Source organism: Xiphophorus hellerii, chromosome 16, assembly GCF_003331165.1.
Source record: "Xiphophorus hellerii strain 12219 chromosome 16, Xiphophorus_hellerii-4.1, whole genome shotgun sequence".
Classification (NCBI taxonomy): Eukaryota; Metazoa; Chordata; class Actinopteri; order Cyprinodontiformes; family Poeciliidae; genus Xiphophorus; species Xiphophorus hellerii.
This window is the reverse complement of record NC_045687.1, coordinates 26033237-26055906: the sequence shown is the minus strand read 5'-3', so window position 1 is coordinate 26055906 and position 22670 is coordinate 26033237. Positions and strand designations below refer to the sequence as shown.

Below are 22670 nucleotides of genomic sequence, written 5' to 3'. Positions count from 1 at the left end.
ACAGCCCTTTAACCCAAAAAAGGAATGCTGGATTTTTCAAAACGTTTCTCGGCATCTCAAGAACGTAAGTGGGGATTGCTTTTTTTCTCCCCATGTCCTCTAGTCTAATTCCAGAAAAGGATTTAGACTAGAGGATACTTACTTACACTCATCTACCAACCTTGAATAATCTAGTTTACATACTTTAGATCAACATTAGATTCCTTCTTTTGCTCTTTCCTTTGGTTTATTTTGTTTGTATTTTCTTTTAATTCCTTTAAAGCATTTTTATTACCTTGTTGCTGAAAATGTGCTATATAAATAAAATTACCTTTATCTTTGGAGCTCCATAATTTAGAACCTAACCTTGTTTTAAACTTCTCTGCAACTTTCTCCATGATTTGTCTGTGATATCTCTTGGTCTTCATAATGCTATTAGCTCAATAATGCATGGTCTTATTTGCTTATAATGGGACAAAATGTGAAAAGGTTTAAGGGGTAAAATAGTGTTAGAAAGATTATTATAGTAAATAAATATTATTTTCCACAATTTTCTAGCTGTAATGGTTTTAAGAAGTAAACAATGTGATAATGTGTGTCAGTGTAGATAAATTTGTGTGGAAATAACCAACCTGTCGGATCTCTTCACATACTAATGTGAAGACCCAAAAGTAAAGCACCAATTCCAAAGTGGAGGGGCCGTCTGGGGGAGGACTTTTGAAGTCCACCAACAGAACATAGGCAAACAGGCAAAGGAACAGGAAGTACATCAGCACATTGCCCAGGAATGAGGTCACAGGGGCATACCAAAACTGCCTCCACCTTGAAACGATAAACGGTCTTTTGGAATTAGTCTTCATGGAGTCTGGTTGAAAAAGAAGCACAAGATACAACAAGTTAAGTCAGTGCCAACTACAACAACATAACCAAATAATATTACTAACATTCTATATTATTCAGAGTGGTGTTTTCTTTAGACTTGGTGGTAAGCTACAGTGTCTTGTAAAAGTGTTTATACCCCTTGAATTTTTGCATATATTGTCACATTATGACAAACAAATATAATTCAATAAAATTTAATGTGAAAGACCAATACAAAGTGTTTTATTGTACAGTAGAAAGAAAATTATTCATGATTCAAAACAAATAAAAAACTGAAATGTGCGGTGTGCAAAAGTATTCAGCCCCCTTTCCTTTGAGTGCAACCAATTGCCTTCAGAAGTTGCCTGATGACTGCTAATGACTAAACAGAGTTCACCTGTGTGTAATCTAATGTCAGAACAAATCCAGCTGCTCTGACACCTCAGAGGTTTGGAGAAATATTGGGGAGCAAACAGCATCATGAAGTCAAAGGAACACAGCAGACATGTCAGAGAGAAAGCTGTAGAGAAGTTTAAAGCAGACTTAGGCTAGAGAGAGATTTATCAAGAAATAGTCTGGCCCAACTGTAAACCTACAATGACTGTCTACCTAAATTCCCAGGCTGAACAAGCAGAGGTCTGATTAAAGATGCAGCCAAGAGGCTCATGGTGACTCTGGACCAGATGATCCTCAGCTCAGGGGGAATCTGTCCACAGAACAACTATTAGTCATCACAATGCATATGTGGTCTATATAGTAGAGTGGCAAGAAGAATGTCACTGTTAAAGAAAACTATAAGTAAATGTGGAAGAAGGATCTGTGGTCAGATCACAACAAAATTGAACATTTTGGCCAAAATGCAAAACGCTATGTGTGATGGAGAATTAACAATGCACACCATCTCCACTGTCAAATATAGTGGTGGCAGCATCATGCTCTTGGGGGTGCTTCTCTTCAGCAAGGACAGGGAAGATGGTCAGAGTTGGTGTGAAGATGGATGGAGCAAAATACAGAGCAATGTTGGGGAAAACCTGTTGGAGTCTGAAAAAGACTTGAGACTGGCACGAAGGTTCAGCTTCCAGCAGGACAACCACCCTAAACATGAAGCCAGGCTACAATAGAATGATTTAAAACAAAACATATGCATGTGTTAGAATGGCCCAGTCAAAGTCCAGACATAAACCTAATCGAAAATCTGTGGATAGATCTGAAAACTACTGTTCACAAACATTCTCCATCTAATCTGACTGAGCTTCAACTGTTTGGCAAAGAAGATTAAGCAAAAATTTCAGTCACCAGATGTGCAAAAGTGGTAGAAACAAACACTAACATACTTGCAGCTGTAATAGCAGCAAAAGGTGGTTCCACAAAGTTCAGGGGGCCTGAATACTTTTGCGCTATGCACTTTTCAGGTTTTTATTTGTTAAAACCTTTTTGAATTGTGTATAACTTTCTTTCTACTTCGCAATTGTATACCACTTTATGTACCACATTAAATTGTAATAAAATATATTTATGTTTGTGGTTGTAATATGACAAAATATGGAAAAGCTCAAGGGGTATGACTACTTTTGCAAGCCACTGTAAATTTTAGCCCTAACTGCAGCCAGTCCCATTGATGGCTGCAGTGCCAACGTGATAACACTGGTGAGAAACAACTTATTAGACACACTTATGGACACACACATGCACACCCTCACACACACAGCTATAAGGAATTATTCTCTCCATGCGTTTCTCATAAAAGTTGTCAAACTATCTTAACTGATAATACCACCTCATAGAAAGCCATGACTTTGATCCAATAAGCCACTTTGCACTTGTACTTGGATGCAGTATTGTTAAAGTACATTCCAAAACTGAAGAAAATCACAATTGTCACAAAACATACTCACCAACTCAAGTAAAGTGAGTTGGTGAGGCTTTTCATTCACAAAGACCAGGTAACTTACTAAAATTGAATGTTGATAACAATGATGGAAATTCGCGACCGCCACTGGCCAAATGCGGGTAAAAGTATGAAGTGGCATGTAAATCGGAGCAACACACCCAAGACTGTGATGGGTTGACAATTTGAACAGAAAAAAAGAAAAAAAAGCTGGATTCAGTTTGATCTTCTGTCCAGGGGAGGACTGACCGTCTGGACTACAGACTGATGCACAGACTGTCCATATCTGGCGGCCCATAATTTAACAAAAGGAGTATATTAAATATAATTTTTATCGACCGCGACAGCCCATGGGTTGATTTTTTGACAGACATTGGACTTATCCAATGAAATCCCTCAGTCCCACAGTCCCACTTGGCCCACTTGGCCCACTAGGCCATTTCAGCCTACTGGACTCCGAAAAAAGTGTGCAGATAAGAGGCGGGGCAAGTCAGAAAATCTAACTAAAAGCTAAAAGCTAAAAAGTGCATAAGCCCATTCAGAAAAATGTGTCAAACTAACTGATATGTTTACAACACAAACTTTACCCGTTGGAGCAGATTCAATAGTGGAGAAGGAGGGGGAATTAGTGATTGAGGGGATTCATTATTGTCGGAGAAGGATGATGAGACAAAGAGATGTGACCAGGGAAAGATTGATGAAGAGTTCAGATTAGCTGCTGCTGCCCTCTAGGAAGGAATGGAAATGTTCATGAAGAGGAAGCGTTTCATGCAGGCAGGAGGACAGGTGTGTGTGTGAGTGAGTCTGGGAAGTGGAAGCCAACACTAAGCTAGCAGGCGGTCAGAAAAATACTGTGATAACACAGGAATGATGACGGCCCATGGAATTAATAATGAACACTTTCTGAGATATTTTAGTAATAAGAATAATTCTGAATTTCAATAGAAAACATAATAAGTAAGGGAAAACAAATAGAACAGTCAGAAAACAGCTATTGATACCATTTAAAAATGTTTAAAAATGACTTGACACATTTTCAATAAATACTATCTAGGGCAGTTGTAGCCAAAATGCGGAAATGTTCAATATTGGAAATGACTGCAAGAATGTTAGAGTTGTGTAGCTAAAGTTTGCTGTTGGTAATTACTTCAAGTGAACTTATTGCACTACACTTCTGTTAAGATATCCATGGTTTATGTTAAATTAGTCTATATACTGTATGTACATATGTACCTATCTGTTATGAAGGTAATGGTTAGGTTATGATTAGGTTATCAGCTGCAGTAAAACACCCCACTAGCGTTCTGTACATTTATATAGTGAAATGCTTCTCTAGTGATCTGTTAGTGGAATGTATTTTTCCTGTTTCAGTCTAAAATAAACCATTTTTATACTGTGGAGCTGTACCTTCGATGTTCATCTCTGAAGCCATTTTATATTTTGTAAGTTTAGGAACACGTCACTATCTCTTTTATGGTTAAGGTTTTAGAAAGAGGCAGAACCAGTTCAGTTCAGTTGCCAGTCAAAATATGTAAATGCATTTTGACCAATAATCAAATGTATTTTGACCAATAAAATACATACAAAATGCTGCTAGCAAATTTGTGTGTTCTACCTGAGTATTTAGCTTGCTAGTTGTGAGGCAAATGATAAAGTGAGTGTACAGACCTGGAATGACAGTTTGCTTGATTAAAGACCGAAGTCATTTTGTTCAAGAGGAAATGGAAATGATGGTTTTGGGCAGTTTGCCACCTTGAGATAAAAATATATATAGACACTGTAGTTAATTTATTACCAGAGATGGGACAGTTACTTTGAAAAAGTAACTTGATTATTCAATGAAAAATCCATCCTTCACTAGGGGGCTTTGATCCTCTCTCCTCATTGTATTAGACTACTGCATGAGAGAAGCATAGAAAATGACTCTTGTTATTTTGTCTCTGATTATTGGATTGTCAATAGTAACAAGTAAGTATTAGATTAGTTGTTACTAATCTAATGTGTTAGATTGGATTAAAGCATTGCTAAGAAACGTGTTGATGAGACTATTGTTTATGACATTTCTGCTCAAGTTATTTACAGATTTATCAGGTTTCTGATATGTGAACCTGACAAATCTGTAACACATTCTGATATTTGTCCCCCCCAATGATAAACTTGTTTCTACACCCTTGGTCATCATCAACAAACCTTACCTTGTGAGGCAAAAGATGCTGTATAAATGTTTCCGTGACATCTTCTGGCAATTTTAACATTGTCCTGAGTCACAGTATGTTTCTTGTAAAAAAAAAAGAAGAAAGTAACAAAAAGAAACCCAAAACAAAAAAAGAACAATATTTGAGTTGAAAGTCTTAACTTATTCATGACTTGTTTAATTATTATTATTTTCTTGCTTTTGCTAACCTCTGTAGTTCTATATTGTGATTTTCTTTCTTTTTACATCATTAGCACACACCTATACAAATAGCAGAACACACATCCAAACCTGCCTTTTAAGTTTTCCTTCAGGGTCTTCAATTCCTCCATGTCTTCCTCACTGCAGCTAAAACAAGCATGGGGTTTTATTGTTACAAATAGTACTAAAATTATCAAACACAATAGTTTGATTTATATATTGTTTGGTTTTACTTTTGTATGATGTCGGAAATGGACAAGACAGTGGCATCATTCCCCTCTACGCTGTCATTGTCTCTGATGTGATGAACTGGACAAGGTTTGATCTCCTCTTCTGGTACCCTGAACACACACACAAAAAACATCACATCTGCTTTTAAGGGTCTAATGAAGAAAAAATATCATAAGAACTAAACATTCTTGTTGTGGTATCTCCCTTTTACATTCTTCCAGAGCCATGCTTACATACAGTATGTAGATGACAAAATAAAGACCATGAACCCCAGCAAGGCTGTGAAGGACTGTTAGTCAATCAAGAGAGCAGGAAGAGGAGTAAGACATAAATATGTCTATGCTTTTCCTGCATAGACATATTCATATACACATAGGCATAAGTGTATATCATTTATGTCTATGATATACACAGCATGAGAGCTGCCCAATGCCATCCCAACAGTGAAACATGGTGGTGGCAGCATCAAGCTTTGGGGATATTTTTCAGCTGCAGGGACTGTTGCAATTGAGGGAAAGATGAATGCGGCCAAGCACAGAGATATCCTTGAAGAAAACCTCTTCCAAGTTCTCAGAACCTCAAACTGGGTCGAAGGTTCACAATGATCCAAAGCACACAGCTATAATAACAAAGGAGTAGCTTCGGAGTAACTCTGTGACCATTCTTGAATGGCCCAGGCAGAGCCCTGACCTAAACCCAATTGAGCATCTCTGGAGAGATCTGAAAATGGTTCCACAAACGTTCACCATCCAACCTGACGGAACTTAATACAGCCAGGATATTCAAATATCCACTATCCTGGTTTTGTGAAGCAGGCCTCTGGATAAAAGATAAAGCTAGGCTTGACATAATGTGATCTGCATATTGGTTTATCCATTTTAGAAGGGTTAAACCAGGCTTAGTGGGGATTCATGTCAAGCCAGGTCTTTATGGAGGAATTTTTCTGCCATAATTTCAGAGCACACATTTTCATTTTGAAAGCAGGACTTCATGTCTTTTGTCTCAAAACTTGTAATGTTTACTCAAACCTTTCTCCTTGCGCTCTTGCAGGACTCTCTGCTCACTTACGAAACATTTTCTACTTGCTTTGGAACCGCCTTTTGGCACCGTCACCTGGCAACCTCCAATAGAATGAAAGTGTTGTACTGGATCCGTTTGTTTCCTTCTAGCGGGTGGGCCTGTGTGGCTACTATTGATGTAGCAACCTGTTCCACCCATTCAATGTAGGGACTTGGTTGGGTGAACAAACTCCTGCTTTCTCACATAGACTGCTCCAGCTCCGCTGTCGTAGGGACAGATACAGGAAATCCTTCCTGCCACATGCCATCTCACTGTACAATAAAAGCTAAATCATTGTTCTGCACTAATCAGTCCAATTTTGCACAACTGCACTGTGGCACACTTGCTGCACATATATTTAAATATACATATCTGCATTTTTTGAATCTTTGCCAGGACTGCTCTAAGTTGCTTTTTAAATTAACAGCATTTTATATTTTTACAATTTATAGCATTTTATATTTATTTTTTATTTTATCTACAACTACTACTCAGTGGTAGTTGTTATTGTGTCTTGTCTCTATGCTGTAACTGCAAAGTAATTTCCCTGCTGGGATGAATAAAGTACTTCTATTCTATTATTCTATTCTATTCTATTCTAATATCAGAAGGCTGTTAGCGATCAGAAGGCTGATCTGCTTCTGATCAGTGTTGGCAGTGCTTCTGATCAGTACTGGCAGTGTTCAGTGTAACATGAAGCAGAAAGCTGAGGCCATTGTTTCTCCCTACATCCAGAGGGTGGCGCAGGTTGCTCCAATCGATAGTAGCCACACAGGAACACCCACTAGAAGGAAACAAATGCACCCAGTAGAACACTTTCATTCTATTGGCTGAGAGGTTGCCAGGCAACAGTGCATTCTTGTTCCAGATCAAGCAAAAAATGTTTTGTAAGCGAGCACAATCCAAGCAGAGACTACGTCTGAGCGCAAGGAGAAGTTTTGAGTACAAGCATTATAAGTTTTGAGAAAAAGATATGAAGTCCTGCTTTCAAAATAAAAATGTAAGCAAAAGTATTTGGTATTTGAGAAAAAAAGACATGAAATCTTGCTTTCAGACTGAAAATGTGTGCTTTTAGAGTATGGGAGAAAAATTCCTCCATATGCCTTATGCAGTTGAGGTTCAAGGTGTTAAATGTGTCTTGTTACAATGTTATGAGAGACAAAAGAATCTTCAGTAATATCCTATGGCTAATGCCTACCTGAGTTCAAAATAATAAGATTAAGGTAATATACACATGACCACCCTCTGTACGTTCAGTTTAGCTAAAGATCCGTAATCACAGAAAACAGAGTTCTTTGATGTACTGTTAGTCAAGACTCAGGAACGAGGGATGAAATCTTGTTTATTTAGTGTACAAGAACTTCAAAATTACCATTTCAACATTATCAACATGCTAATTGGACTGAACTGGACTCTAATGACAGCAATTTTTATTAATTTTCATTTGACTTGATTTATTCTTCTCTGACATCTGTGTACATATAATGACCTTTGTTAAGAGTCTGTAATATGTGAAAGAGCCTTGGAGTAAATTCAGCTGAACTAAAAAGATGCATCATTGGTTGTGAAAATATTAGAATGACTTTGGTTCTAAATACATAATCACAAATTTTGAGGACACAAACAATGCATTCTCATTTCCAAATCAATTACTTATTATGGAGGAAAACTAAACTTACACTCTGCTTTAGAAAAACTATTTGATACATTACTTCTTTTTGTTTCAGTACAATGTCAAAAAAAGCCTCAGCAAGGACAAACTAAACTCAATCAATAAAGTGTTGTTCTCTCACAGTAAAAAAACGTCAGAAAGAAATCAACAATTTCAAATCAAATAATATTAATACAAGCACAAACCCTGATATTAAGCTCACAGTTTTGCAGAGCAATAAGGGAAGACTAACCTGAAGCTGATCAGATTGGTGTAGATGAGCGGAGGCATGAGGAAAGAGAGAATCAGCTTCCAGACCTTGGTAGACCTTTCCATGTCACCCCACCATATCTCAGACAACAGAGACTACAGCAAAGAAACAAAAGGTTATGATGTAATCAAAGACAGAAGACCGATGATATTCAGCCTGTATCTACAGCCATAATCAGTCCAAGAACACTGAGAAGCCTGACAAATGTGAAGTAGGCCAAAAATTTCATTACTCAAGTCAAAGTAATGATTTTTTTTTATTATCTTCTCCTTCTCTTCAAAATTCTGTTTAGAGACTGCCACCATAAATACACATAGACAATGCTTATTATAGTGTGTGAGGATGGCGGTTGGAACTGAGATGTTGGAGTTATGCAAAGCTTGCACTTCATTGCAATGCAAGCATATACAACTAGCTATACATAGTATATGTAATTTATGTACAGTTATCTGGGGGATTACTTTGCCACTCAAGACTTCTAAATGTAGACAAAGATCTGAAAATGATACCAGCTTTCTGAGTTTATTATCATACTTGTCGAGCTCAAAAAATTAACATCTCTTCTGTATTAACTATTTCAGTAACAGGTGTTAGGAGTATTTTACTTTCTTATTAAGTTATGATTGGTTTTCACTGTTTTGTTCACTTTACAGAAGGTATGTGATCACAATTACACTGTGTGACAAGAATGTATTCTGTCTAAAATACAGCTTTGTTGCAATGAGTACTAATGGTAAATGGCTTTTACTTTTATAATGCTTTCTCATTCACCCATTCACGCATACACTGATGGTGGCAAGCTACCGAATGGTAGCCACAGCTGCCCTGGGGCAGTCTGACAAGTACTAATTCTGAAATAGGCTAAAGAGTGATCTGGTAAACTTTTAACATCTCCGTGTTTCTGTGGAGGAGTGGAATACAGTACTAATAAGGTTGACTATAGTATTGAAAAAGATTAAACACAAGATAATCAGGGAACTATGATCCTTAGAATAATTTGACTAAATAACATAATTTTCTTAGTGCAAAATCAATATAGAAATAAACTGAGAACAGATTGGATTTGAATTTGGTGCACGTTTGCTTTATTTTCGCCATCATTTCTCACATAGAGCACCTGCATTTCTCACACAGAGTGATTTCAAATAGTTTTGACTAAAGGGCATAAACAAGAGAGAAATTTACTCATCCAAAAGGTGATACATTTATGTATAGAGCAAATGCTTTCTTAGGCTTTGGAACACAAGAGAAGCACAGTGGGAATCATCTTCAAATGGAGAAAACATGGGATTCAGTCACTGACAGGCCAGATTTTTGGAACTATGTATTTTTCTACCTGAACACCATCATGACTGAAGAACAGTCGGGCATCGGCTGCCGTGGCCATCTCCAGACATGTAGCCCCGCCCCACACAGGAGACTTCCTTATAAGGAGTGTGAAGGAGAGGCTCTCACTGCTTTGGTAACACTCACCAAATACATCTGAAAATACAGGATGAACAGAACATGAAAGTTTTGGGACATAAGCTGGCCGGTTTAACACTAAGTTCAAATCTATGAATTTGAAATTAGTGTTAAGCACATCCATTGTTCTTAGCTTTGTTAGGTCAAAGAAGAGACAACAAAGTGCCTCATTGTTGATCACAAGCCATTTTCATTTACACTATCTCCTGATCAGACCTCATAGGACAGATTAAGACATGAGAAATTGGTAAAACTATGCTTTATATTAATCTTAATATTACTGACTTGTATTAATGACTTTAATGCTCAATAAACAAATAACTTGGTTGACAAAGGTAACATATTAGCCTTTTACATGGAAGTTAAGCTAGTGTCATAGTCAACATTCATAAAAGTAATGAACAGGTGCAGGATGTTGGAAATATTAGTCTAATTATGCTAGTTTTTAATGTAAATTTTAGCTAATGTTGAAATATTAGATTATGTTTGTTTTTAGTAGGCCTAAATTTGGTTAACTTTAGACTCTGTTTAATCTACGTATAGCCTAATCAGTAGAGTATTTTAAATTAGATGTAGTATTCGATTTACTATATTTTTTTAGCTATAAGCTTCTACTCTTTCCCCCACACTTTGAACCATGCAGATTATAGCCCGGTGGTGTGGTTTATAGTAAGGTGAGCTCTATACTGTAGTCTGGAAAATACAGTAATTAAAATTAGTCTACTTAGTACAATTTTTCATATAAGATTACAACCTTAAAAATGTATGTTACATATATTCATCTGAAAAAATGCTGTAGTTCATTATAACCAAAGAAGCAGAAATCTAATCAGAAAAATGTTGAGCATAATAGATGTTTTAGTATTGAAATTGCTCATGTCTGTTTTATACGAGTTTGAAGATATTATATGGGATGGGTGCTAATTTTTATAATCAAAACCTGTTTGATGTAGCAACGCGCCAGGTCAATGGAGAGGTCAGGAGGGCTTTGTGTGGAGTTAGAAAACCAGTTTGGGGCAGTATGGAAGATGGAAGTACACCTGGCTGATAAAATTCGGTCCTACATTTTTTGAGTAGAAATGTTTCCGCATGAAATGGCACATCCATTGTTTTTAGCTTGGGAAGCTGATTTAAGGAGTGTAGGGAGGATGGCTTATTTAGTGAATTTACTAGATGCCTAGACCTTTAGTAGAGTTGTTTTCATGCAGCATAAGACGTGCATTGTTCCTGGCCTGAAAAAGTCTCATGCTTTGTCTGCGTGCAGCAGTAGCCCGGAACCACGTGCTGCTGGGACGTAGGATGAGTCCACCTCTTAAACAAATAATGTCAGAACGCATCAGACAGAAAAAAAACACCTTGATGTACTTTGATATAAAGTAATTGAGCTAAAACAGCTATTCAGATCGCTGGGGTGAGACTGCATTTTTTTTCTGTCCACACAGTGCTCCCCTAAGACATGCCTTCGTAATTTGTATTTTTCTAAGGTAATCAATGTTTTCTTTGTGGCTTTGGTATCTAATCAAATTTTATCCATTTGATTGTTTGAATAAATTCTGGTTTATTGTGAAGTGATTGTTGTCTTTATGGTTTCACATTTACACGTGGGGAGACAAGACAACGAACAACAGGTAGAAATATCTCATTCTTAACAAGGTCAATAGGTTAGAATATCTTCAAAAAGAAAATTCAGTTCTATTACTTGGTTCATAAAGCAAATCTCTGGCTTACAGCTGATAAAAACTAAATTCACTTTCTCAGAAAATTTGAATATTTCATTCATCTGTCCATCCATCCATCCCTGCTTATTCTCTCAAGGTTGTATAGTTTTATCAGACTGATACTTTTAAAAATATTTTTATATGTTGTTGTGGCCCACACATTCATGAAGAAGAATGGTGACTGACTACTACCAGCCAGTTGATCAGCAGACAGTCACTGAAACTCTCCACAAGCAATCCCTGAGATTTTACATTTGGCGAAAAAGTAACAGAATAAACTTTTCCATATTCATTTCAAAACATGGCCTAGTTAAGGTTAACCCTCTAACCCAGGCCTGTTACTAAGATGTTTAAACTCTATATGTAAGGTAAAAATTCATTCAATTAGAATTCTTAGGCCTTCAGCCTTAAAGGAACTAACTGATAAATATTTTCTCTGTGCAAACTCACCATTTGCCAGCTTCTCAAACCTCTGTGCCAATTGTTTCATGGCCAGCTTGCTCTCCGAGTCATTCTCCAGTTTGGAAAGCTCCCTCAGAATCTTACAGGCACCAAGAGCACTTAGCACAGACTCCCCTGCCTGATACGGAGACACAGCAAGCCAATTAAGATGCAATGAAATGAAGCTAAATAAAAGGCAATTTAGAAAAAGATAGTATTAGGACTTGCACATTAATGCTACTGGTTCTGAAAGAACAATCATCTTCAAATGGTCAAGTTAAAGCTAAATAAGTTCACACACACAAGCCTTGGACTAAAGTTTTTAAAGTAACATGTTCTCACCATTTCCCAGAAGTATATAGCCATTTCAGTGCGGTTCTGTAAAACAGCCCAAATGAAGAGAGCTGCCCAGGGTGAGAGGCAGCACTGGTTGCTATATATACATTCGCCCTGCAGGAGTTTGTTGACTTGCTGAAGTTTGGAAAAGACAAATCAGAGCAAGCAGTTAGTTTCTTTCTTATCTCTTTTTCTATTCCACACATAATATGATTTTACATGTTGGTTTTACCTATAAGATTGTTTTATATACAATAGATATCTCTCATGACATATTTATATCAACTCATTAATGATCAATCAATCAATCAATCAATCAATCAATCAATCAATCAATCAATCAATCAATCAATCAATCAATCAATCAATCAATCAAATTTTATTTGTATAGCACATTTCAGCAGCAAGGCATTTCAAAGTGCTTTACATCATTACAAACACAGAAACACAATGCAACATAGAATCAATAATCAAAACACAGCATTAAGTCAAGTTCCATCAATAAATTTGTAATTGATTACGTTTCAAATACAATTCTAAACAGGTGGGTTTTTAGTTGAGATTTAAAAGAAGTCCGTGTTTCAGATGTTTTACAGTTTTCTGGAAGTTTGTTCCAAATTTGTGGTGGATAGATGCTGAAAGCTGCTTCTCCTCGTTTGGTTCTGGTTCTGGGGATGCAGAGCAGACCAGAACCGGAAGACCTGAAAGGTCTGGAAGGTTGATACAACAACAGCAGATCTTTAATGTATTGTGGTGCTAAGCCATTCAGTGATTTGTAAACTAACAACAGTATTTTAAAGTCTATTCTTTGAGCTACAGGGAGCCAGTGTAGGGACTTTAAAACTGGTGTTATGTGCTCTATCTTCCTGGTTTTAGTGAGAACACGAGCAGCAGCATTCTGGATCAGCTGCAGCTGTTTGATTGATTTGTTGGACAGACCTGTGAAGACGCTGTTGCAATAATCAATACGACTGAAGATGAACGCATGGATGAGTTTCTCTAGATCTGGCTGAGATCCTGGAAATGTTCTTCAGGTGATAGAAGGCCGACTTTGTAACTGTCTTTATGTGGCTCTGGAGGTTCAGGTCAGAGTCCATCACTACTCCCAGGTTTCAGGCCTGATCGCTGGTTTTCAGTTGTAATAACTGAAGCTGTGCATTGACTCTAGATCGTTCCTCTTTAGGTCCAAAAATAATAACTTCAGTTTTGTTTCTGTTCAGCTGGAGAAAGTTTTGGCACATCTACACATTTATCTGTTCTAAGCATCTGTTCAATGATTGGATGGGCTCTGAGTCACCTGGTGACATTGTAATGTAGGGCTGTGTGTCATCTGCATAGTTATGGTAGCTAATATTATTTCCTGTTATAACCTGAGCTAGTGGGAGCATATAAATATTGGATAAAAAGGGTCCTAGGATTGAACCTTGGGGTACCCCACATGTGACCTTTGACCTCTTTGATGAAAAGTTTTCAATTGAAACAAAGAAATCCCTGTTCTTTATGTAAGATTCAAACCAGTTAAGCACTGGACCGGAGAGTCCGACCCAACTCTCCAGTCGGTTCAGTAATATGTCATGGTCAACAGTGTCAAAAGCTGCACTGAGGTCCAACAGAACCAGCACTGTGGTTCTGCCACAGTCCGTATTTATATGGATGTCATTGAACACTTTTACGAGGGCGGTCTCTGTGCTGTGGTGAGCACGAAAACCAGACTGGAAGGAGTCAAAGAGGTTGGTTATTGTTAGGCAGCTAGTTAATTGTTTACACACAGCTTTTTCAATAACTTTGCTGATGAATGGGAGGTTGGAGATCGGCCTGTAATTCTGCATTAGTGATTTGTCCAGACTGTTCTTTTTTATCAGTGGTTTGATTACTGCTGTTTTCAAAGCCTGGGGGAAAACGCTTGATGAGAGCGATGAGTTTACTATTTGGATCAGATCAGAAGCAATAACAGGCAGGACTTTCTTAAAGAAATGTGTGGGTAAAACATCCAGACAGCAGGAACTTGAGCTTAGTTGACTTATAATTTCCTGTAGGGTTTTATAATTAAGTAGTTGGAATTGGGTCATTTTTCCTGTATTTGTTTTGTTTGGGCACAGCATTGGTACTGACTTTATAGTGGATGTACAGATTAATCCTCTGATGTTTTGAATTTTCTCTGAAAAGAAGCTGGAAAACTGGTTGCAGGCGGCAATACATTGGAATTCAGGTGGTAACGTCACAGGAAGGTTTGTGATTCTGTCAACTGTTGCAAATAAAGCTCGAGCATTGCTAATGTTTTTGTTTATGACATCTGCAAAGAAAGCCTCTCTTGCATGTTTTAGTGTTAAATGATAGTTACGTAGTCTTTCTTTATAGATGCCACAATGAACGTGGAGTTGAGTTTTACGCCATTTTCGTTCTGCCCTACGGCAGAGTTGTCTTGCAGATCTAACTGTTTGTGCATTCCTCCATGGAGATTTCTTTTTACCAGACACAACCTTCATTTTAATTGGGGCAATGGAATCAATAATATCTGAAACTTTAGACTGAAAATCATTTACCAACTTATCTACATCATTACAGCTTAAGGGTGAGGAAGAAGAGTAGATTTGATCAAAAGTTTCTGCTGTGTTTTCAGTGAGAGAAAGTTTTGTTATGGTTGCTGTTAGTATAAGTGGGTTAAAAGATAAAGAACTTTCAAAGATAACAGCGAAGTGATCCGACAGGGCGACATCAGTTACAGAGACATTGGAAATATTCACACCCTTACTGATAACCAGGTCCAGTGTGTGTCCTTGAGTGTGTGTTGCTTGTTTGACATGTTGTGTTAACAACGACCAAAAGTCTCTAAAATATTAGCGAGCTTTTTTGCCCCTCTGTCTTGGGGGTTGTCAACATGAATGTTGATATCACCGACAATTATTAAACAATCATAATCAATACATATGAGAGATAAAAGCTCATTCAAATCAGTAAAGAAATTTTCCACAAAAGTTGGAGTTTTGTATAGAGTTACTGTCAAAGTTCGTTTGTGGCCTTTAACCTCAATTCCAAGATACTCAAAAGAGGTGAAGTGACCCAAAGAGATTTTACTACAATTTATGGTATTCTTAAATATTGAAGCCACGCCTCCTCCTTTTTTGTGTTTTCTATTCTCACTGAAGAAATTGTAGTTAGGAGGCGCAGATTCAATTGGTACGATCGATTCATTATTATCATTCAACCATGTTTCTGTCAGAAACATAACATCGATATTATGCTCAGTGATGGAATCATTAATTAATAGAGCTTTAGCACAGAGAGATCTTGTATTTAAAAGAGTTAGTTTAAGTGACTTGGAGGCCAAGAAATCTTCAGTCTGAGGTTCCTTTAGGCAAGGGAACAGTCTGATGTTTGAATTAAAACAGTTGTATTTTATGTTTCTGTTTCTTGTAAATTTTCTTGTAGTGATCCGGACAGGTAATGTCCTGTTCTGCAGTGCCAGGGGGCCAGACACATTCTGGAGAAAGAAGGGTGTAAAGATAAAGTCTGGACCCCGGCCTCAGACCTCAGAAACGCAGAGTGATGGATCCTCTGGGAAGTTAGAGTCAGGTGGCTTAAATGAAGTGAGGTCTGCTACGTGAGCGCTAAGGAGAGACGTCCCAAGTACAATCTGTTGATTCATTCCATCTGTAAATTTAAGAAACTCCGGTCCAGAAGACATTTTTTCATGTGTATCTTGTGAATCCTGTGAATAAGTGGGTGAGTAGAGAGGGAGGGGAGAAGGAGGAAGGGAACCAGTCACTCCGCCTTCAGTCGATGTTGTATCAGCTTGTTTTGAAACTGGTTGTTCCTGATAAGCAGAGTGTTTCTTCCTAGTCAGAAATCCTTGAGCCTGTTCTTCTGAAGCGATGATCACGTTGCTGTCCTTGTTGATAAAATGAAAAAGATTTGCAGTGAGTAGCTTTATCCCATGTTTATTAAGATTGCGTCCGCCTCTTCCAAAAAGGTGAAAGCGCTGCCAATTGATCCAGAGGTTATCGATGAAGGTCACTGAGCTGGCAGAGCAGCTTTTAATCAGCCATTTGTTTATCATGTCCAGCCTGGAGTGTTTTTCGTCTCCCCATTGAGGAGATGGAATTGGACCACTGAGAAATAACTTCATTTTTAACTTTCCCATAGTGTTCAGTAGAATATTAAAGTCCTTTTTCAGAATCTCAGATTTCTGCTTTGCCACATCGTTGGCTCCAACATGCACAACTAAGGACTCAATATCTGGCTGATCAGCGGTTAGTGAAAGAACTTTAAGAGTTAAATCAGATACAGTGTCACCAGGAAAAGAAATCACTCTCGTTTTCTTGGGATTGCAAACGTGACTGATTCCATTTACTGCCTCATCTCCAACAATAAGCACTTTTGGCATACCTTTCGTTTTCCTGATAGCCGCTTTGTCCTTTGGGGTTTTGGGGGGTGGATGTGTTGGTCTTGCCTCATTGTTGATGTTTGAAGGCGAGGTTTCACTCAGAGGCTCAGGCTGGAGTACAGAAAATCTGTTTTTCAGTGGGATTCCCACAGAGTCAGAATGTTTTGAGGCTCGGGCTGGTCGCTTTGTAAGGGAGCGGGGTCGGTGGAACCGTTTTGGTTGCAGCTGCTTGTTTGTTTTTCTTTGGTGGAGCAGGTGTTGAGGTTGAAGGTGGGTTTCGGCTCAGAGCCGGCCACGCTGATTCGTCCAGGTGAGGGGTTCTCCCTGTCAGTCGCCTCATCGGATCTGTGGTGTGAGACTTTTGCTTCGGCTTGGCACTCAGAGCGTACCAGGGTGAGCTGCTTGATGCGAGGCGTACAACCTCTCCATTGATTTGAGGAAGAGCTGTCTGATTTCCACAGTTAGCGTTGATTTCAAAGTTCACCTCCAGCTGTTTGATCTTCATTTCTATAGACTGAAGTCGTTGTATAATACTGCTAATGTCCTTGGGGTCGGCCGGACTCATTTTGTCCTGGTTCAACTTGGAGATGAAGAAAAGTAAGGTAAAAATAAAAGTAAGAAAATCCCCCAGTCCTTAGGTTTATAGTAATCCAGTTATGATGTTGAAAATGTGAATATAACTATAAAAACTGTCACTTTAAAAATAGCTCAGGCAAAGTGATCAGTAAAGACGGGTCAGAGCAGGACAAGCTGTTCCTCCTTCAGCTGCCACATAAGAAGCTCCAGCTAACTACACTTGTAATAATTTTTTCCAGGTCTTGTCCTGTGAGCAACACATATCGCAGTACTATTCACAGTACTTGAATTTTTCTGTTGTGTTGTTTTATATATACCTAAAAAAATTTTTTTAAAACTTTATGTCATATTTTATTCATTTATTTTTGTTTTTGTCTGGTTCTCCATTTTTATACTGCACATATACAGTATAAAAACTATATTTTTATCCACTGCTGTGGATAAAAAAGAAAAAGAGAAAAAAGAAAGAGAAGTGGGGCAAAAAGTTGAAAGCTCCTTTCAACTTTTTGTTGAAAGCCCCCTTTGAACTTTTTGAAAGGTCAAAAAGTTGTAAGACAAGAGAAAAACTGATAGACAATACAAGAAAATACCCTAGAGTGAAAAACCTTAGAAATCTGCTTCTACACCTGCAAAAATTGAGAAAGAAAAAGGTAAACCATGAAAAACAATGTCACAGAAAACGCTGAAAACGGATTAATACAAGATGTATTTAGTGGCACCTAGAGCCCAAGATAGTGTATCTGTAAACACACACATCCAAACCACCTGTGTGTGTGTCTGTGCATGAGGATGACAGTATGAGAGAAGGGGAAAATGTCTGTGCAGCAAGTGTGTAAAACTGTTTATATTTCACCTCAAATCCATCCTCATTATCTATGTATATTTGTTTTTCTTAGTTTTTGAATTGTATTTTATTTTGGCAGAGAAGCTTTTATTTTTTTGTTACCTTGTTTGTCCTCCAACTTGTATGTGTGAGTTTGGAGATTCCTATCAACAACTGTGTAAACTTTAGCACTCCACTTGTCAGATAACCTTTTCTTCCCTCTTTCACCCTTGTTTGCTAACAAGACCCTGGCTCCAATGTTCAAATGGGTACCTTTCACTTTTCTGCTGTACCCTTCTGCCTGTTTATCTTGTTCTTCCACACACAGCATGTGCTTGAGCTATCCTAGCTGCTTCATACAGATGTGACATGAATGTTTTGGCATAGTTCTTATAATCAGTAGTCACCGGATCACACAACACCTGTTTAAAGATCACACCAGGGAGCCTCGGAACTCGACCAAACATGAGTTGGAATGGAGCAAATCCTGTAGTCTCATGAACTGTTGCATTATATGCAAAAAGTCAATGTTTGTATTTGTTCAGGCCATTTGTTCTTCTCTCTGAGTGGCAATGATCTGAGCATGCTGCCAAGTGTGCAGTTGAACCTCTCGGTGCCCCCGTTCCCCATGGGATGAGGGGTGGTGTGGGCTCAAAAGAAAAAACCCTCAATAATAATGACATTGAACAGCAATATGAAAAGGCATGTGCAGCAGCACCAGTTGGTGCTAGGGTGATAGCTCAAAACACACAATGAGTTGAGCCATTTGATGAACTGTTTTATACACCTGTGACTCTAAATAACAAGTTTCAGTTACAGGGGATGCTTGACTCTGGTCCCATGGCCTGCACGCTGAGTGAGAAGGTGGAACAAATGATGCTGAATCAGAACTCACTTTTGGAACCTGTTCCCCTCTCTGAAGAAATTGTTCTCATTGGTTGTGGAGGGACACTCAGCAAACCCCGCTGCATGTATGAGGTGGAAATTAAACTGTATGGCGAGACATGTGTTGTCCCTGTGTTAGTAGTAGGATTTGGCAAACTCTGTGAGCCAAAAATCCCAGTCCATTCTTACTTGGTTTTGAGTGAACTCATTTGTTTAGTCTTTATATGGACAGTTCAGCAACATAACTGTAATGGAATATTGCTTTCCTCAAATATACATCGGTATTGTGTTTATGGGTTTAAAGTTGACAGAATTATATGGTGTAAATGGCATCATATTGATCTGAGAAGGGCAGAGGCCTGATCAACCGTATGTTCCTTCGAAACCTGTTTGTAGGTGGCTCTCAAGCTGAATGCTATACTTGGTTACGGCAACCCTGTGCTAAATCTTTATCAAATTTGTCAGTTTTCCATGTATTGGGATTGTAAAATTTAGACTGACTTGGATTTTGTTGAAATATAGGAGGGGTGGATGTAGCAAGTGTGTAAAACTGATTATATTTCACCTCAAATCCATCCTCATTATCTATGTATATTTGTTTTTCTTAGTTTTTGAATTGTATTTTATTTTGGCGGAGAAGCTTTTATTTTCTTGTTTCCTGTTTCCGCGTCATATCTTGTGTGTTTGCGCTGCCCTCCTCAGTTCACGCTGAGCTGCGCTGAGGAGAGGTGAGTGTACAAAGCTGTCTTCTGTTTGTGTATTAAAATATTCGAAATGTCCTTAAAAGTATGTTTGCCAAACTCACAAGTTGTTATATATTGTTCCCCAACTGTTTTATGTTTAGCGCATCACTGTACTGGGTATTTAATTCCCACGTTAATGACATTTATTGAGTTTACCATGTCAATGTGGTTATTTTTGTTCTTTTGATTGGTTAAGGTCTGTGTGGGAAAGCCAGAGCCCAAGAACTGCTGTGCTGCGAATATTCTTGTTTTAAACAGGTATGTGAGTTGCTTCAAAATGTCATCTGGATGTTAGATTAAAGTATTTACTATATTTTCATATTATAATGGAAAATCCTTTTTGTTATTAATTCAATTTGAACTATAAAAATTGTAACTAATGGGCCGATTATTTTTGTTTGGGTTTTATTTTAATTTTCTTGACATTTTACTTTATTATTTGCCAACGTCTGAGAGAATTTTGGTTGGTTTTAACACAGTCCTGTATCAGTTCGCGCCGAGCTGCGCTGAGGAGAGGTGTGTGTGGGAAAGCCAGAGCCCAAAAACTGCTGTGCTGAGAATATTCTTGCTTTAAAGAGAATAAACCTACCCTACTGCTGCAATACACCCCAGGGGTCCTTGTCTGCTGGTTCCTTTTGCCCATTACACACAACGCAGAGTACATACAACAGATGAGTCGGATGAGAGCGGCTACATCTGCAATGTGGAGGGTATTATCCACAGTCCTGAGACCAATTCAGTCATAAGAAGGTCCAGAAAAGTAATGATATTGTCAGGGTCATTTATGAGACTACATTAGTGTTGGTTACTTTTCAATTTTACAATTGCAGGAGAATGTCACTGTACTGATTAATAATTTTCTAGCATAACATTTAAAGCAGAGATTTTGATCTGAATATTTTGGCACATGAATCCATTTGAGGATGAGAAGCAGACAAATATTTTCACAATGTCAGATTATTTATTTTTTTAGATAAAACAAGTATATGTAGTGAGTCAAACAGAAGACTTTTGCCACCTCAATGACCTGTGAACAGGTTCTTATGTAAATAGTTCTGTACTCACTGACCTTCAGTGCTCTTCTAGTGCCCATCCTGGGGTCAAGACCCAGAGCTCCATAGTAGAAAGGCTCACAGACATCACCTAAGAGATCCTGCAGCAGGCGGGATACCTGACGGACAGTCACAAACTTTGCTTTGACATGTATTATAAGTTTGCCTCCCTTATTTGTTTTTCTACACATAATGTGATTATTTAAGTGGTCTTTAGCATAACATGCAAAGCATACTGAAAGAAATCAAATATGTTAAATTGATTATGGTTGTAAAGAGTCACAGAGTAATCATAGAAAAATTCACTTTATTGCTACAAGTGTGGGCCATTGCTTGAATTTGATGAATTCAGGTTTTCCAATAACTTCCATGTCAACTGGTGTATAACATCCAGTAGGTAGGCACAATGACTGCTTATACAAACATTTGTAAAGGAATGAATCGCTCACAGAACCTCGGTGAATTCAAACATAACATAATAGGATGTAACTTATGCAGAAGGAGATACTGAAACGCAGAGTGCACCGAGGTCACCAATTTTCTGAAGAGCCATTATCTTCAGACCCCCAAACTTCAAGTAGGGGTCTGAAGAACTAACCTGACCTTTATATAATTGATTTTAATGACCAAGTAGCTACACCTAGTCCTTATCCACCTTATTCCTATATTTCATTTTGTCTTATAGAAACTCATTGCTGACCCAAACATTATGATAAAGACTCGGATCAGACGATTATCATTAATTATCCTCGTAATAGGAGAAAAAAACCCTCCTCGCCCCCAAACACAGAAATAGTTTGGCTGCAGAGAAAACTTATGACTTTAACTTTATCAGGCTGCCCCAGTGCTGGACCAAATGCCCTGTTCACTACAGGCAGCCTGAGTCATTCCCACCGATGTGGGTCAGAATCAGATATCCTGATATAAAGAAACAGCCTGCCTATTTCTAGTCATGTAGAAATAGGACTAGAAAGGAGTGCCTCTGGTAGGCACTCCCTCTGTGCCTACCAGAGAGTTTTGCATTAATTTATTAATAACATTATCTTCATTTTATCTCCTGCCTCTGAGTCTGCATGCATTCTGGAGCTAACAACACTCCATGTAGCATTGAGTTGCTTTGGGAAATATTAGTTAATCATTACTGTTTTAAATCACACAAGATGGATTGTCCAGTATTAAAAATCTTGTTGTACTTTCAAATTTTCAATTATGTAGAGAACTTCAAGCTTTTATTGAAACATAACAGTTATATTTTAGGACAAACACATTTAAGTTAATGCAGAAAGTAAAAAGACATTGTTACATTATATTTCTTAATGTGGAATAGGAATTGGCTATAATCAGTATGAGTAGGTCAGAGCTTTACAAAACTGATTGGATATTGAATACGTTTGAGTTCCTTGTTGACCTTACTACTACTTTCCCTCAGTTGTTCAATCAAACATCTGCTTGCTGCTCATGTGTTCAACTCACCTCAAACAAACTAAGATCCTTTGCTGAAGCACCTGTGTTTACTTCCATATGGAAAGTCTCCATGGCACCTGGTGCAGCTCCGTCCACAGAGAGCTGAGATCCAGCCAGGCTCTGTCTCTCACTCAGACGCCTCTGGAGTAGAATGTATGCCAGCAAGCTATCTGACAGTGAGCGATACAAGCTCTCCAAGCGATTATTTGTCAAATAATTCAGGATGTTGAGACCATTATCACAGAAGAGACGCACAAACTGGGGCTTATTATTGATCAAAGCATCTGTCATGGAGTCCTCAAGGTCCTCATACTGAAAAAAAAAGTCAAGCAACAATGTCTATAACAGTGTTTTTCAAACTTTGTCTGGCAGAGGACCACTTAACCCAGCTAGCAAACACTCACAGACCACCTAACTAGAAATTTCCTCGGAATAACACATCTTAATAC

The 22670-nt window shown here is 38.1% G+C and overlaps 1 protein-coding gene across 1 annotated transcript in view; it reads right to left on the bottom strand.

The window, feature by feature from the left end:
* The window catches only part of trpm4a (transient receptor potential cation channel, subfamily M, member 4a), a 59851-nt gene that overhangs the window by 16245 nt on the left and 20936 nt on the right, over window positions 1-22670 (bottom strand). The window contains exons 11-19 of the mRNA XM_032586581.1: window positions 22231-22533; window positions 20775-20876; window positions 12301-12429; window positions 11968-12097; window positions 9672-9817; window positions 8318-8430; window positions 5357-5464; window positions 5218-5270; window positions 612-844 (exon numbers count right to left, since the gene is read on the bottom strand). Coding sequence (XP_032442472.1) covers window positions 612-844; window positions 5218-5270; window positions 5357-5464; window positions 8318-8430; window positions 9672-9817; window positions 11968-12097; window positions 12301-12429; window positions 20775-20876; window positions 22231-22533 — 1317 coding nt within the window. The remainder of the gene's footprint in view (window positions 1-611; window positions 845-5217; window positions 5271-5356; window positions 5465-8317; window positions 8431-9671; window positions 9818-11967; window positions 12098-12300; window positions 12430-20774; window positions 20877-22230; window positions 22534-22670) is intronic.